Source organism: Camelina sativa, chromosome 9 (genome assembly GCF_030686135.1).
Source record: "Camelina sativa cultivar CO46 ecotype springtype chromosome 9, ASM3068613v1".
Lineage (NCBI taxonomy): Eukaryota > Viridiplantae > Streptophyta > Magnoliopsida > Brassicales > Brassicaceae > Camelina > Camelina sativa.
In genome coordinates, this window is record NC_141888.1 from 31227648 (window position 1) to 31245198 (window position 17551).

General features: G+C 34.0%; 3 protein-coding genes across 10 annotated transcripts; all 3 read left to right on the plus strand.

The window, feature by feature from the left end:
• Positions 1 to 3775: 3775 nt before the first annotated feature.
• On the plus strand, positions 3776 to 8182 carry LOC104712156 (beta-hexosaminidase 1). 8 transcript variants are annotated; one of them, XM_087464574.1, is made up of 16 exons: positions 3794 to 4391; positions 4525 to 4608; positions 4706 to 4745; positions 5154 to 5265; positions 5370 to 5440; positions 5547 to 5677; positions 5816 to 5832; positions 5982 to 6030; positions 6378 to 6489; positions 6582 to 6618; positions 6746 to 6805; positions 6905 to 6938; positions 7091 to 7189; positions 7375 to 7434; positions 7536 to 7786; positions 7877 to 8182. In XM_087464574.1, exons 2-16 carry the CDS (start codon positions 4574 to 4576, stop codon positions 8050 to 8052), a joined length of 1284 nt encoding a protein of 427 aa, XP_087320700.1. In that variant the 5' UTR covers positions 3794 to 4391; positions 4525 to 4573; the 3' UTR covers positions 8053 to 8182. The 8 variants fall into 8 exon arrangements, 6 of the variants coding, with proteins under 6 accessions (XP_087320702.1, XP_087320700.1, XP_087320701.1 ...); XM_019229341.2 differs by having other exon boundaries at positions 3811 to 4391; positions 4706 to 4741; XM_087464575.1 differs by lacking the exon at positions 5816 to 5832 and having other exon boundaries at positions 3799 to 4391; positions 4706 to 4741; positions 5969 to 6030.
• Positions 8183 to 11699: 3517 nt separating this feature from the next.
• Positions 11700 to 15638, plus strand: LOC104712157 (protein-tyrosine-phosphatase MKP1). The gene is made up of 5 exons (XM_010428989.3): positions 11700 to 11878; positions 12013 to 12036; positions 12193 to 14700; positions 14963 to 15122; positions 15334 to 15638. Exons 3-4 carry the CDS (start codon positions 12388 to 12390, stop codon positions 15017 to 15019), a joined length of 2370 nt encoding a protein of 789 aa, XP_010427291.1. The 5' UTR covers positions 11700 to 11878; positions 12013 to 12036; positions 12193 to 12387; the 3' UTR covers positions 15020 to 15122; positions 15334 to 15638.
• Positions 15639 to 16032: 394 nt separating this feature from the next.
• LOC104712158 (large ribosomal subunit protein uL23y) lies at positions 16033 to 17528 on the plus strand. The gene is made up of 4 exons (XM_010428990.3): positions 16033 to 16158; positions 16260 to 16304; positions 16812 to 17175; positions 17269 to 17528. The coding sequence occupies exons 2-4, from the start codon at positions 16289 to 16291 to the stop codon at positions 17351 to 17353; spliced, it is 465 nt and encodes a 154-aa protein (XP_010427292.2). The 5' UTR covers positions 16033 to 16158; positions 16260 to 16288; the 3' UTR covers positions 17354 to 17528.
• The last annotated feature ends 23 nt before the right edge of the window (positions 17529 to 17551 follow it).

The following is a 17551-nucleotide window of genomic DNA, read 5'->3' on the forward strand; positions in this document are numbered from 1 at the left end:
TTCAAATTTTTAAAATTAAAAATATTGTCCCACGGTATACTACGGATTAAATCCTAAGTTATTTTATTAAAAGCTAAGCCAAAATTTATAATTTCATGGGTGTCATACACCCCTAATACTTCTCTACCTCCGCCACAAGTTATAAATTTCATATTTATAGATGTAACAAAATGTTCATATATTTGAGACTTTAGAGTGAGAGAAACATTAGGGATCGATCGAGCAATTCATATAATGTTGAATGCATGTATTTAGTTATGTTCGTATTTTATTTTCCAGTCAAGTCAATGTTACTATTTTAAAGACGTAAATTTATGTATAAATTTTTATTATTTTCTTAGGGCTTATAAATATCTATATACTTATTTAAGCAACCCTTTAAACAAATAACCCTACTCCATGTAAAACATTACACAAAATGCCACTGTATTTTAATACAAAATATAATAACAGAATCTTAATATTAATTTGTTGTAACCTGAAAATGATTATCCAAAAAAATAGTAATTATTAATTTATTAGATTACAAGAAATCATTAATAAAATAATTTCGAAATTATTTAATAAAATAATAATAAAATTATTTCGAAATTATGTAATAAAATAATTAAACAGATTCTATTTATTGTTTCAGAAATCTTAGGAAACAATAACAAACTATTTAGAAAATTATAAAACTTAAATTTATTTATAAAACTAAGATTAAATATTTACATATCTAAATCATTTAATAATAACAAATATATATTAAAATTAGGATACAACATTGTTTATATTTTTAAAATATATCTATATACTTATTTAAGCTAGGTTGTTAAAAATTTAACCAGTTCTGATATGACATATTACGAAAATGCTATTATATTTTAATTATTCTAATAACTAACAAAAAAAAAGTTTAGATTTGTTTACAAAATAATAAAACTCTATTTATTGTTTCATAAATCTTAGAAAATAATAACAAACTATTTAATCGGCTAAAACTTAATTGTTTATACACAATATTCACTATATAAACAATACTAAGTGTATAATATTGATAATATACATAGCCTAATTGTAATTTTCACCTATAAAATTAATATACAACATGTTATACCAATAACTTCAATTTGTAAATTTGGTATATTAAGATCTCTAAACACGATCACATTAATTTGTAATACCAAATCATGGGTCAATACATGTTTTGTTGGATTTTTTTGGCTTTACCGAATGTATAATTAACGAATTTGATATTGCACCAAACCAAAATAGTAGTACCAACTACGGGTCGAAATCAGAGTATGACCTTAAGTAAATTAAATATATGATTTTATAAAATGTATAGAATTAATAAATTTTCTACTATTATTTTGTAACAAACAAATCCAAATTTACATAAATATTTCCTCACGCTGGTAACATTATTCTACAAAATATTAACGTGTATTTATGAGTCGGGTAATAAAACGGGTAATGAGACAGGTAACGAGACGCTCAAAAATTAAATTAATATCCAATACTCGATCATTATTAATGGATAATATAATTATTATACCCTTCACTCGATCCTAAAGCTGCGGGTACCTTTTTCGGGACTGATACAAACCGAAAAACGGGTCCAATACGGGTATCGGTAGTAGTTTCCAGGCCTACCTATTAGTTGTTTAATATGAATCAAAATTTATCATATAGTACTATATTATATAACATGTAAATGAATGATACAACATAAACATAATATTAACAAATAACAAAATAAAAAAAATTCTCCGCGCTGGATCTAGTATTAATTTAAAAATAAGAACTATACATACTTTTTGGTAAGAAATATATTTAGGAGTATATCTTATAGTATTTACAATATTTAAAATTTTGACTTTCACTTTATAATATTGTAAAATATTTTGTTGGTTTAGAAGTTTTTTTATAATGCTGCCAATAATATATACAAGAAACATTAATATAGGTAAAAAAAGTTCAGGCTGGATGCAAAAAGAAATTATTCATAAAAGTTTAGTTATGTTTAGAAATGCTTTTTTCAAAATTTAAGATGACTTTCATAAAAATTTGAGAAGTTGAGATGTCACTTCCAATTGATCGCGAAGTTCATAATCAATAGATCAGTTAAAAAAATTGGAACAATGAAAACAAAAAGAAAGACATATAAGCATGTGATTATAAAACATGACATCATTAACCTCACCATCAGTGTGGTGTGTATATCTTCATCTGTCATTGATTCCTCCACATGATATTAATTATCATATGTTAATGTATTTTTCTCTTGAACACATAACACCTCAATCCTCATATACCAAATTTTGTGGTTGTGACATGTTTTTGATCTTGAACTTCCAGGATTTGAACATACATCTGCTGATGTAAACGGTGGCCTCTAAGAAGCATTATTATGTCGAGAGCACTTGGGTGTGCAAAATGATTGGTCGTGAACTCTGTTGCCCACTCTTTAACCATTAATTTCAGAGACATCTAAAACTTCTACTTTCTATTCTTGATAGTTTACCTGATGTTGAGCTTCATTTTTGTGAGATAAATTGATTACGGCCAAATCAATTATTTGTGGATGGACATTTTCACCGTAGGCGAGAGAAAGCTTAAAGAAAAGCTTTCGAGAGATTCAACGTGAGACTCGGCGAGAAGTTCACAAAGATCCGATGACTATTATTCAAGAGCATAGACAAATTAAGAGAGCAATGGATGGGATTGGCAAGCTATACATGGAGCTGTCCAAATGGATCAGATATATGGTAGAACTCATCAGGGAGTTTGAATAGGGATGTTGTCGTGGGTTAAAAAACCCAACCCAGCCCAAACCCGAAAAAAGCCTGCCCAGAAAAAAGCCAAATTTGAAATCCAAATGGGTTTTAGGTTTTAGTGGGTAAACCCGAACGGGTTTTTAGTTTTGTGGGTAAACCCGTGGGTACCCGAATTATTTATCTTATGTGATGTATTTTGCATTTTATATTATCTTTAACTGTTTGAAGCTTCTCGAACCACCTATAATTTCTGCACATGTTGTTGTTCCTTTAGAGACAAAGAGAAGCTCGTGAGGATCGGCGACTTGAGAACTAACGCAATTTCCAAAAAATTATAATTAATTTTATTATTTTACGTATAACATAGTTATGTCAATTTAATAATGCTATTTGGGAATATTCCAGAGGGCGTGGAAGAAAAATTTAAATACTCCCTCTGTTTCACAAAGAGTGTCATTCTGACACATTTCACACAAATTAAGAAAAGTTTGAATTATACATATTTGCCCTTATTTAATAAGTGATTAATGATCTAAATTTAATAAAAATAGCTTTGGGTTTAGGGGTAAAAAAGAGAATTTTGCATTAAAACACTCGTTGGAATTGTAAAATGACATTCTTTGTGAAACAAAAAATTTTCTCCAAAATGACACTCTTTGTGAAACGCAGGGAGTATGTAACTGTGACTTTGAAATATTATTAAAATATTACAGTATGTAGGTTTATAAAATGATTAAAGAGCTAATAATCTCAGGGGAGGGGTGTTCGACAATAAAATTTCATCAATCCTCTTTTACTTTTTAGATTGATCCTTTGTATTGTGTCCAAAGGAAATTACTTTATCGATGGAAAAACATATTGACGTGTTTCAACGTTGTTCTCCTAAACTCAGTTTTAAAGGGTTAGCTAACTAAAACCGTACAGTACAGACAAAATTGTAAAGTTGAATCTAAAGTAATGCTGTAGGTAACGTACGAATACGAATATACGATGGTTAACTTTAAAGGCTCCCCATACAAATTCAAATAAGTAAATTGTACTTTAATTTAGTTTTTTAAGAAACGACATTCGCTGGCTGTCGTAAGCAAAAGAGTTGAGAAATGTGTTTCCACCGAACACACAAAAAAAAAACATGATCCTAGCTAGCTCAAAGTGGCTGGCTGCTGTTCTTGTAATAATAGATAAAAATTGAATCTTTCGACTAAAAAAAAAGTTCTTCTTCTTCTTCTTCTTCTTATGTAGGAGGAGACAACAAAATCCTCACTCTGTTCGAAAATGTCACCGAATCTTCTTCTTCTTCTTCTTCTCTTATTGATGTTCTTTTCTTTATCTATCACTTCGTCTCTGTCATCTCCGTCACCGGCTGATTCTCCTCCTTATCTATGGCCGTTGCCGGCGGAGTTTTCGTTCGGAAACGAGACCCTCTCGGTGGATCCCGCCGTGGCTCTAATCGTAGCTGGGCATGGCGGTGGATCTCCGATTGTTAGAGCTGCGTTCGAGAGGTATATGGGGATGATCTTTAAACACGCCTCTGGTAGAGCTTCTCTGTTGGCGAGGATTAGGTTTCTGAGAATGGTTGAGTATGATATCACTTCTTTGAAGATCGTTGTTCACTCTGGTTCCGAGGAGGTAACAATAATAATTAAAAAAAAAAAACCAAAAATAATAATAATTAAAAAAAACCAAAACTTTGACTCTTTTGATTGGTAAATTTTGAATCTTGAGATTGACAAATAAATTAAATTGGTGTGGTCAATTTCAGCTTCAATTGGGTGTGGATGAGAGTTACACATTGATGGTTTCGAAGAAGGATGAGCAATCCATTGTTGGAGCAGTCACGATCGAGGTTTTGTTGCCTGCTGCTATCTTCTATCTTTATATGAGGATATGTGTCTGTCTGTAATAATCTTATGGGTTTACTAACTTTTTTCTTGTGGTTTCAGGCTAATACAGTCTATGGTGCTCTTAGAGGATTGGAGGTGTGTAAGTATAAATTCTCAATTTTGACTCTGTGGTTACATTAACTTACACATGGTTTTGTGGTATATAATTTCTGCAGAGATGTGTTTCCTAGTTTAAAACTAATACTTCAGAGTGAATGTTTTTGCGTTTTGAGAAATTTTGTTCATTTTATTTTGCTTTAAACTTGTGCATTGATATATTAGAGATGAGTTTCTCCATCTTGATCCTTGGGATTGTAACACTGGTCTATACTGATATCTTTATATGTCTAGTGAGCTTTGTTTTGTTTGCATTTGCACAGCTATGTCTTCCTCTTGCTATGTCTTGACTTGTGAACCTTGAACTGTTTGCTCAAACTTCCAAGTTTAGTTCTTGTTGAGTGTCGTTGATTCTTATGCTCTTTTGTGTTCTTCTCTGGAAATTTTGCAGACATTTAGCCAATTGTGTGCCTTTGATTATTTAACCCAATCTGTGCAAATATATAAAGCACCCTGGTATATTCAAGACAAGCCTAGATTCCAATACCGTGGCCTGCTAATAGGTAATTTGTCCATATCTCTTTCTCTGCCTTGCTTTCATTCCATCACACATGTAAAGAGAATGCAATCATAGGCTGGCTATTACTTACTACTTATTCTGTTGCAGATACGTCAAGACATTATTTGCCAATTGATGTTATTAAGCAAATAATTGAATCAATGTCCTTCGCTAAACTTGTAAGAAATCATGGTTGTTTTCTTCCCTTTCCCGGATCCACAAAGTTGAACTTGTAATATTTATAAGTTATCTAATTTCTTCCCCATGGACGGTTATGTGAGGTAGAATGTCCTGCATTGGCACATTGTAGACGAGCAATCATTCCCTCTTGAAACTCCAACATATCCTAATTTGTGGAAAGGAGCTTATTCAAGATGGGAACGTTATACTGTTGAGGATGCTTCTGAAATTGTCAGGTAACGGCTTGATGTTTTGTATGGTAAAGAAGTAGCTTGTGTGAGTAATATTAACTATCTTTTCTACTTACTCATATTTTTTGTTTTTATTTTTCCGTTTTGTGTTTCATGGTTGGTTTGTGATCTCAACATGTGAAGATTTGCCAAAATGAGAGGTACTTGCTAACTAACTCTGGAGCCTAGCATGATCATTATGGCATGAAACTCCTATTCTTTTTGAGTTGAGAATGATTTTAAACGGATTCTATGATTACTTATTTCAAATTTGACCAGATACTTCTCATGGTGGAGATATTTATTGCAGGTATTAATGTCATGCCTGAAGTAGATGTCCCTGGCCATGCGGAATCGTGGTAAGGACTATAACTGGAAATTGTTAAACTTTGTTATCATATTCTTTTCTCTTAATGTCACACTATTGTTTAGTCACACAGGTCTTTTATGTCCCACCCGAGATTGTAATATCATAAAGTAGCATAGGATTTTCATTTTCCAAGAGTTAACAAAAGAGTGGCTATACTGTACTTTGTATTACTACAATCCTAATGTTGAAGAATAAGTTTTGTAGTATGGGTTTAAGCTGTAGTTTCTTTTCAGGAATTTATAGCTTCATTTTGCTTTAATGACACAAATATCATATCTGTAACATTTCTACCAAAAATAAATCATATCTGTAACATATGCGTTGCTTTCACTGTAGGGGGACTGGATACCCTGATCTTTGGCCCTCTCTGTCTTGCCGAGAGCCCCTTGACGTTACTAAAAATTTTACATTCGATGTGATTTCTGGCATTTTGGCAGGTCTACTCCAAGTAGTTACTTACTTTTTCTATGTATAGTCCACATTTGAATCGTTACTCCTTTCCTAGTTCTCTAATCCACTTAGTATTTTAATCTTGTAAAGAACAAATTAATCTTGAGATCCGGCAAAAAGTTATTAGGTAATCTTGATCCATCCAGCATCATACGTCTTGCATCTTAATTAGTGTATTATTATATAATATGCACATTTATTTGTATGTCCTGTTTAGATTCTCATATTTTCTCTTGTGTTTCGGTTTGTAACAGATATGAGAAAGATATTCCCATTTGAGCTATTCCACTTAGGTGGTGATGAAGTTAATACGGGTTAGTTGTTTAACACCCTGAAATCTCTGCTTCGGTGTCATCTAGTCATGTGTTTTTGCTTCTCTTAAGAGCTTCACTTCTCGGTTTCTTGTCTGGCAGATTGCTGGAAAAACACAACTCATGTTAAAGAATGGTACAGTCTTGACTCTCCCACTCTTGTCTCGTTCATCATTATTTATACGAGCTAATAATTATTTACGTGAGCTCATTGATATAGAAACTGTTGCTTCTTTACACATTTCACCTTCTCCTTTTGTTTGATATGTTCATCATTCTCAACTGCAGGCTTCAGGGTCGCAACTTCACGACTAAGGATGCATATAAATACTTTGTACTCCGAGCGCAACAGATAGCCATATCGAAAAATTGGACACCTGTCAACTGGTACAATCTTTGACAAAGACTCTATTATCTGTCAAGTTCTTCAAACCTATTCTTACTGCAATGATTGATTCAAACTTATACATATGATAAATGGTAAAGGTGCTTTAGTTCTAGCTTCAAAAATGTATGTTGTGTTTGGCTTCAAAATCCAAAAGATTGACATGAATTCTGTGGAATGATCCCAGGGAAGAAACCTTCAGTTCCTTTGGAAAATATCTTGATCCTCGGACTGTGGTGCACAATTGGTAAGAATCCATAGAAAACAGAAGTCTTTGTCTGATTCTGATCTTGTCATAGTTTTGTATGATATACATATGTCAAAACTGTTTTCTAAATCTCGTTGCAGGCTAGTGTCTGATATATGTCAAAAAGCTGTAGCAAAAGGATTCAGATGCATTTTCAGTAACCAAGGATATTGGTACCTTGACCATCTAGATGTTCCGTGGGACGAGGTTTATAACACCGAGCCTCTACATGGGATCAATAAGACTTCTCATCAAAAGCTTGTAATTGGAGGAGAAGTTTGCATGTGGGGTGAAACAGCTGATACATCCGTTGTCCTTCAGACTATATGGCCACGTGCTGCAGCAGCTGCAGGTAACTCTATATACTCTCTCAGTTTGGATTTGATTTTGTTCTGTTTAATTGCTCACCTCTGCTCCCAAATCGTTATCGTTGGTGAAGCAGAACGGATGTGGAGCACCAGAGAGGCTGTGTCAAAGGGGAACATAACGTTAACCGCATTGCCACGTCTACACTACTTCAGATGTCTACTGAATAACCGTGGGGTTCCAGCGGCTCCAGTCGATAACTTTTACGCGCGAAGACCGCCCTCGGGACCTGGCTCTTGCTATGCTCAGTGATCCAAAACATTTCTTCTCATTGTATATGTAATGTCTCTCTTTGTCTGAAATATGGTTGTTGCATTTGTTATTCTTAACTGTGTGCTTCTCTTAATTACTCAAATCAAAGTTGGCTTTCCTTTTTGTTTTCTTTCTTCTGTCTTTGCAATAAGAATAAATCATGAAAATATCAGAAATTACGATCCAAATTATCGTTAGTATAGAGTTAATTAGAAGTTTAGAACTAAGCTTATGTTTAGTTTTACTTCCACACTTGAAGCTATACCGAAAGAACATTTATCTCGTACGTACAGTTGACTTAAAAGAGAAACCCAATTTAGTAACTCTCTTTCACACTCTCGAGGTTGTTACAGAAGATGCATGATTGAGTTTGTTATGGTATCAGAGCTCTTCGATCATATGATACACACACGACGCGCCGCTCTAAATACCACATTAGTGATTGGTAATTACCATAAACATTAACTTTGTTAGACATTAGGAAAAAAAATAAAGATTCCTCACTATTGTAATATTTGTTTATTAACCGGTCTTATATATAATTTTGAAATATGAAGTAGCAAAACAACATGGATCGATTGAACATGTAGTGGATTTTTAATAATATCAGCATATGTAATTTCTTAATAGCTAGTAGTAAAAATAGCTAGATAACTGTGAATTGTTTTGGTGTTTTTACGTATGCTTTCGTACGTGTTCTAATTTTATTACGTTTCTAAAGCTTAGAAAATGATGAAAGTTTAAAACTCTATTCTATATAGGTTCATAAGGAAACAAGACATTTTAGTTAACTATATCAACGTAAACTATAAGCTCAAATACTGAAATATATACGAACTTAGTCAAGTCCACATTAAGCTAGCTATGACGTTTTTGATTAAATAATGATAGTTCAGCAAGTTATATCGTTCCGGTTTTTTCTTATAGTATTAAATCATTTTCCTAGTGACAAATTTGGCATTGTGGAAAAAAATAAAAAGATTATCAAATCGAATTGACGACGACGTGTAGGTTACAATTATTGACCAAAGAAGAACATCAACAACAGCGACTGCGTCCCCAAATTCTCAAGAAAATCCAACGTTAGATTATATCTTACATTAAAAATATATGGTTTTGACTAGTTCTACTCTTATCTTTTCTAACAAACAGTTTCATTAGTATATCTTCTTTACTAAGTCGTTGGTATCGTAGGGTTGTGTACTTGTGCGTGGTTCATTAAAGGCTTCTAGCTTAGAGAGGATTCTAAAAACTTATAAGAAAATTTATGTTTTATAAACTGAACACGTACGTATACGGATTGGTTTTCTTATGAGTTATGAGTGAATGTGTATATTATACACCAACAAAATAAAATTCAAAAATGTGAAAATATCAAAATTTACTAATGATGTGAGTATCAACGTTAAAAAACATGAAAATACTATTTTCTTCATAAAGTTAATATATAACAAAAAATTCAGAAGATCAACATCACTTTCATGATTTCATCAGTCTTTTCAATTTCTTATATTTCAAACAACAATATTAATTTTCTTTAATCGAGTATGATTATGTATTGCTTCGAACAATAGACTATTCAAAGAGTCAAAGACATGCAAATTGAAACTTCAGAGGATTGGCTCTTTCAACAACCTTTATTTTCACCTTTTTCCAACGAGCGATATTACTGCAATCTGGTTCAAGGTCAGGCTCAGTTTTGGCCCGGTTCATCCACTAAAGAAAATCAATAGAAAATGCATGCATGTTGGCCTTTAACTTGAAAAAGTAACGGTAAATTTGTGAATACAGTTGAGCAAGAAGGGCAAGTAAAATTAACATGACTAAGCCGGGTTCTTATTCTTTGCATGTAAGAGAGGAAATCACACCGTTTTGTTTAGGAGGAAACACGGAGATTGGAGAGAAACTACTAAAGGGAGCTAACAGAAGAGAAACCTAGAAGATACAAATTAAGAGTGCATTAATAGAGAAGATTTGTTTAAATGAATACTTTTTTCAGTATTTCAGTGTAATTTTTTTAAACATATATAATTTATTTGTAGTTCACCTACCAATTTTCTTTAAGAAGAAAAAAACAAAGTTTTAAGATTCAGTATGCTTATAAATATATCAGCAATTTTTTATGTAATTCACATGAAAGTGTCAAACAACACTAATAGGATACATTATACATATTTCATGCCTAAAAATCCTATAACATTTAAGGTAAATTTTATGCCTGAAATATATGTGATCATACATTGACCAATGACCAGTAAGTACTGAGCATCTTTTTGGAAACAAAATAAAACTACTGCACACGGCCTGGTCAACAACACAAGAACTTGCCATTGCTTTCAAAACTACTTTTCACTAAAACTTTTGACGTCTCTTTTTCTTACTAATTATTTTGTTATTCAAACCACTAACATTATGATTCGAAACTTCGAGTGGTGATATTGGTAGAAAACGTTATGTGAACGATGCAGAATGAATATTTGTCATAAAGCGGCATAAGTATAACCAAATAGTAAAAAAAATAACAAAAAAAGTAACCAAACAGTAGTGATAGATAAAAAAGCGATAGAGACTAGAATTGTGTGTTTAGTTTTGTATTAAAATATGTTCATACCACACTTTAAACGTCAACAAAAATGTAATAATGTAGATCGAATAAGGCCAATGCCACACACAACGAACCACAATCTTTTATTTGGTCTTATTGCAGTCGTATCAAAATAATTTATCGCTCCAAAACATGATTTTGATAACACAATCGTATAATATGTTCATTCCTCTTGGACTTGTCAATATTAGTAAATGTGGTTACTAATTAAAGTTTAATGCTACATTAAAATAGAACAAACAAAGAGTATAGTATGTTTCAAGTCTACTGTCTATGCGGAAAAAAATATTTTGTTTCGATGAAAGAAAAGTTTATATTTCTTATCCAAGTGAAAAGATACAAAATAATAATAATAATAATATTGCAAACAAGACAAAAATAGAGAATAAATAAAAGAACAATCATCACTGTCAATTATCACGGGGGAAAGTTATTAAGAAATGTCTGTCTACTCAATAATGATCAGTATCATCATGCTTTTAAGTTCTTTTAATTCATCAAAATTTATTTAGTCTTGTTAATAAATTTTGAAAAAAAAAAAAGATTCAAAATGAAGCAGTTATTTCTGTATTTAGCATTATTTTTGAATTGGATGGTAATTAATATTTGTTCAAAAGAATAATTAATGCTTTGATTAAACAAGTAAGACTGAATATAGTATTTAAAGCAGGTTTTATTTGTATGTTAAAAAAAGGTATAGTTGACCAAAGAAATCCAAAGTTAACTTAATAATTACTTTCATGTTAAAAGAAACTAAATGTAGAGTTAAAACTCTAAATAAATTAATTATGTTTTTTGACAAACAATAAAAGAAAAATACTGACAAATTGGTTTCAAAGGTTTCAACGCGTTTCTATAAGAATTCAATTTCTTGTAGCTCTAATCAGGAGATAATTGTCAAAAGTTAATTTAATCGTTACTGTTACTTTATAATATACCCCAAAAATAATTACAGTAAAATAATAATAGCAAAAGTAATTAAAATAATAATAGAAAAAGTAAAAAACGAATTATTAATTTTTTATAATTAAAAAAAAAATTTACTGTTTTCTCCCACTTCCCATCTTTCCTCTTTGTTGTGTTCTTTCTTATTCTTCTTCTTCTTCAATCTTCAGCTTTTGCTTTGCCCCATTCTCTCTCTTCTCTTCTCTTCTCTTCTCTAAAGAAAAAAAAATATAAAAAGATCCAAACTTTGACGGCTCTATCAATCCTCCTCACTCCGTAAGTTCCAAATCTCTCTCCTTTACTCTCATATCTATATATAACCAACCCAGGAGAATTGCTTCATCCCCCTTTTTGTCATCATCTTTTCAGATTCTCACTTTCTTCTGTTTCCGTTTTTTTTTTTCATTCAGGTTTCTGTATCGTCCTTTCTCGAGGTATTAATTCTGGTCTTATTGAATTCGGTTATAATCTCTCCTTTTTCTTTTTCTTTCCTGAATTGTGAAATCGTATGGTCAGACTTGTTTCCTTCTTTTTGTCGTGTTTGATCTGATACTGAGTTCTTCTCTCATGTTATTTTGTTATGTTTTTAGGGTTTTAAAGTCTGGGAAAGACTGATTTGATTCGTGAGAGAGCTTGATGGTTAAATTGTTAGATCAGATGTGGATTTATTAAAGCCTTCACTGGGAGAAGCAAAGATCCTTTGTTTACAGTAGATGTTGTTGTGAGGAATTTTTGTGTGTGTTGGGGATAAAAGTTTTTAAAGTCTTTGTGAGATAAAAGATTGGATGGTGGGAAGAGAGGATGCCATGGGGAATGATGAGCCTCCTCCTCCTGGTTCTAAGAAACTGTATTGGCGTTCTGCCTCTTGGTCTGCTTCACGGACTGCATCACAAGTTTCCGAGGGTGAGGAGCAAAGTCTCAACATTCCCTGTCCTAATACTTCTGGCTCCAGTCGTAGTAGATGTCCACCTCCTCCTTTAACTCCTCGTTCCCATCACAACAGCAAGGCTAGAGCTTGTTTGCCACCGTTGCAGCCTCTTTCCATTTCTAGGAGGAGCTTAGATGAGTGGCCTAAGGCGGGTTCGGATGATGTTGGTGAGTGGCCTCATCCACCAACACCTAGCGGGAACAAAACAACCGGGGAGAGATTGAAGCTCGATTTGTCATCAACGCAGCAGCGGGTCTCAGATAAGAGCGCTGGTCTAGCTAAGAGGGAGAAGATTGCTTACTTTGATAAAGAGTGTTCAAAGGTTGCTGACCATATATACGTGGGAGGAGATGCTGTGGCAAAAGATAAGAATATATTGAAGAACAATGGGATCACGCATATCCTCAACTGCGTTGGTTTTATCTGTCCGGAATACTTCAAGTCTGATTTTTGTTATAGATCCCTGTGGTTACAGGATAGTCCGTCAGAGGATATAACTAGTATTCTGTACGATGTGTTTGACTACTTTGAAGACGTGAGGGAGCAAAGTGGAAGGATCTTTGTTCATTGTTGTCAAGGAGTTTCACGATCTACCTCGTTGGTAATTGCATATCTGATGTGGAGAGAAGGGCAAAGTTTCGACGATGCATTTCAGTATGTTAAGTCTGCTAGAGGTATTGCTGATCCTAACATGGGCTTTGCTTGCCAATTGTTACAGTGCCAAAAGAGGGTTCATGCGTTCCCGCTAAGCCCTACTTCCTTACTTAGGATGTACAGAATGTCTCCACACTCTCCTTATGATCCTTTGCATCTTGTTCCAAAACTGTTGAATGATCCTTGCCCGTCTTCTCTGGATTCAAGAGGTGCATTTATCATTCACTTACCTTCTGCGATTTACATTTGGGTTGGTAGGCAGTGTGAAACCATCATGGAAAGAGATGCAAAAGCTGCTGTTTGTCAGATTGCTCGATATGAGAAAGTCGAAGCACCTATTATGGTGGTCAGAGAAGGCGATGAGCCTGCTTATTACTGGGACGCTTTTGCAAGCATTTTGCCTATGATCGGGGGCTCGGTGGTTAAAATTCAACCAGGTGACAGGAAGGTCGACGCATATAATCTGGATTTTGAGATTTTCCAGAAAGCCATCGAGGGAGGTTTTGTGCCAACTTTAGCTTCATCCAACAACGAACATGAGACTCATCTTCCTGCTAGGGAAAACAGTTGGAGCTCACTGAAATGTAAGTTTGCATCAAGGTTTGAGAAGGGTTTTCGGTATGTCTCCAAAACGCCTCTATCGAGGGTCTATTCTGATTCGATGATGATCGTGCATTCATCAGCCTCACCTTCCTCAACAACTTCTTCATCGTCATCTGCATCGCCTCCTTTTCTTTCTCCGGATTCTGTATGTTCAACAAATTCAGGCAATAGCTTAAAGAGTTTCTCACAATCATCTGGGCGCTCGTCCTTGAGACCTTCTTCTATTCCACCATCGTTGACATTGCCGAAATTTTCCAGCCTGTCTCTCCTCCCATCCCAGACTTCTCCTAAAGAATCTCGTGGTGTCAATAATTCTCCACAGCCTTACATTGAACCGTCACCAAATAGAAAGGCTTCACCCTCTCTTGCAGAGCGTAGAGGCAGTCTGAAAGGATCGCTGAAACTACCAGGTTTGGTTGATTCTAACAGAGGCACACCTGCTTTTACTTTACATCCGGATGATAGTATTGACATAGTCTTCAACTTGGAGGGTATTAGAAATGGCGATCTAAATCCACCAAATGACTGCAAAGAGAGAACTGCTGAGTCAGATTTGCCACAGAAGGAAATGATATCCTTAATCAGTCGTACATCTGATAAACACAAATCTGGAGGTGATAACTTGGGCCAGCCTTTAGCATGTCGGTGGCCAAGTATGGAGATGATTACAGAACTGAGCAGAGGTTGCTTAGATTCAGAATCTGTTATAGCAATCCCGTTGCCAAGTGATGCTGTAGGAGAAACGGGTAGTAGGATTTTGTACATTTGGATAGGAAAGTCATTCTCTTTTGATAACAACTGTTCTCTAATAGATAGCAACAAAGCGGCGGACACTGGGGAGAATGTTGATTGGATACAGGTTGGTGAATCCATTTTGTCTCAGATGGACTTGCCTAAAGATACCCCTATAAAGGTAATCGCCAAAACTTTAGATGCTCTGTTACTTTTTACTAGTTTTAAAGTCTGCTTGGTCATCTTTGTCATGTCTTAGCCAACCAAACTAAATTTGAAGATGAAAATTACAATCCCAGCACTTTCATTACTGAAGATATAGAATCCATATGAATTCAGCAGTTGTATGTACTGATTTATTTTGTAGTGTTTGCATGGTTTCAACTTGTTATGATCCTTTTGATGTGTGTAACTGATAACTTGCTTCTCTTTTTTGTTCACAGATAGTTAGGGAAGCTGAGGATCAGACAGAGTTTCTTGCACTGCTGAGTGTGCTATAGCACCAGCCCGCAAGTTCTACACATTTACTCTGTTTTTTTCTTTTCTTTTTCTTTCACAGATTCCTTCGACCTCAATACTTTCCAAGTATTTCATTCAGCTTAGGTGAGAAATTTTTTCTCGGAACGCAGTTCCTAATACTTTTTCCTTACAATTGCATCCCATCTTGATTGTCACTTCTGAATTATCTTTATTTGCTGTCTTCTGATTGATTTGAGTTAGAGGATCGTTGGAACAAAAAACATAAAAGCTCGAATGATTGGTTTACAAAAATCTCATAAACCTTATTGTTCTTTCTGTTTAACGTCTGATGCAGAGATCTTTCTCTCTGCGCTTATGGAAGTTGATGTTGGAAGGAGGGAAACAGCTCTTTTGTACAGTGAGGAAAAAAAAACAACTTCTATCACATTAAGTCCTCAAGGGCCATTGTTAGCATTATCAGATATAAAACTGTAAGGTAGGGGCTTTATGAGGATTTTAGATAATGGACTTGTTACAAATGTTTACAAATACAGCTCAGCCACAATAGTTTCTTTTGTTAAACTTTTCCTTTTCGTTTATTCATCAAGTAAAGAACTCTGTAGGTTTTGAAGTCTAATTGAATAATTACCATCTTAAACACTTGATTTACTGTTTTCCTTGCCCTCCAATTTTGGTTTTTGCACAAAGTTCTCTTTTTTTTTTCTCTCTCAAAAACAGTAATACTGTAAAACCAAACGAAATGTCATTTCTGTTTCTCCTCAAGGCCTCACTTGGTGACACTACTGACTACTGTACATGTAGATATATTTGGTACAAAAATTAATCTAAAAATCAAAAGTAATCTAGAATTTGGAGTTTGGTTAGAATAAGCATTTGATGTCCCCATCTTGGTTTTTTAGTTACAGTTTTCTATTTGTTCAATGAATACGTTCACAAAATCTTCCTGAAGTAAATTTCATCACTTCGTCAATTTATTAACCTAGTTCCTAATGGGCTTATATAAAGAAAGCCCACTACTGTATACAAGGCCCAAAATGAAATCAATCTAGGGTTTACTCTTTGATTTCATTTTCACCTTTTCCCATTTACAAATAAATAAAAACCTCAGAGCAGCTTGGAAGCTGCTGAGTTTTTTTAGGGTTTCTGTTTCGCCGCTCAGGTTCGTCCTTCTCATCTCTCTCGATCTCCCGTTGTAACCCCTTCTTCTCAGCTTCAATTGCTATCATTTTCTTTACTGATTTGATTTTCTGGGTTTTGCAGGTTTCTTTGAAAGGATCTATCTTTGAGTAATGGCTCCAGCTAAAGGTGAGGCCTTTATATTTGTTTTTTTTTTTTTCTCTCATTGTTATCTGATTTGTTTCTTGTTACTTTGATTTACAAATTTTGATTCCCAAATCGTCTTCTTAATATGCTGTATTCACGATTGCTTGTAAATACTTTGTTTTATCAATAACCAATACTGTGACTGAACAGCTTTCTGAAATGTATGATTCTTGTCTGACTCTGTTAATATATCGTGTTTTGATCATTACGTTTCTCTTACTCGTGCTGATGTGACTTTTTTCTATTATGGTTTCATCTGATCATGTGCTTGTTTCTCTGTGATTTGCCAAGGATGAAAACTTTCTTATGAGCTGTTGTCTTTATAGAAACGAGTCTGATGTTGATATGGTATTGAACATAAAGTGTTTTGGGATTATGACGATTGTTTAAAATGTATTTGCATTTCGTTAATAGTAACCATTGTAATAGCTCATATACAAATTCAGGTTTTTGCCAAATCCTTTTTATAATGCTCCATTGTTTTTGCAGTTGATGTCACCAAGAAGGCCGACCCTAAGGCCAAGGCCTTGAAAGCTGCCAAAGCAGTGAAATCTGGCCAGATCATTAAGAAGTCTGCTAAGAAGATCAGGACAAAGGTGACTTTCCACAGGCCAAAGACATTGAGCATTCCTAGGAATCCCAAGTACCCACGACTCAGTGCAACGCCAAGGAACAAATTGGATCATTACCAGATCCTCAAGTACCCTCTCACTACTGAATCTGCCATGAAGAAGATCGAAGACAACAACACTTTAGTCTTCATTGTTGACATCCGTGCTGACAAGAAGAAGATCAAAGATGCTGTCAAGAAGATGTATGACATTCAGACCAAGAAAGTCAACACCCTCATTAGGTAAAAAACACACTTGGAAAACTAAAAAAACATCACCTTAGTCTTCGTTTTTTACTTGAAGAGATGATGTTATAATGTATCTTTTTGTTACAGGCCCGATGGAACGAAGAAAGCGTATGTGAGGTTGACTCCTGATTATGATGCTTTGGACGTGGCTAACAAAATCGGGATCATCTAAATCTCATCCATCTGTCAGCTCTGTGATTTCACTTTATCCGGTTGAAAACAGACTTCTGGTTTTTCTTTTTCCATAGTCTCCAGTTTTGCTAGAGAAATTAAGATATTATCTTTTGTTATATGCTTTTTTTTTTTAATCTTTGGATTCGAAGATTAATTATATGGTTTTGGTGGTATTTGTTGATGAGTCCATATCTTT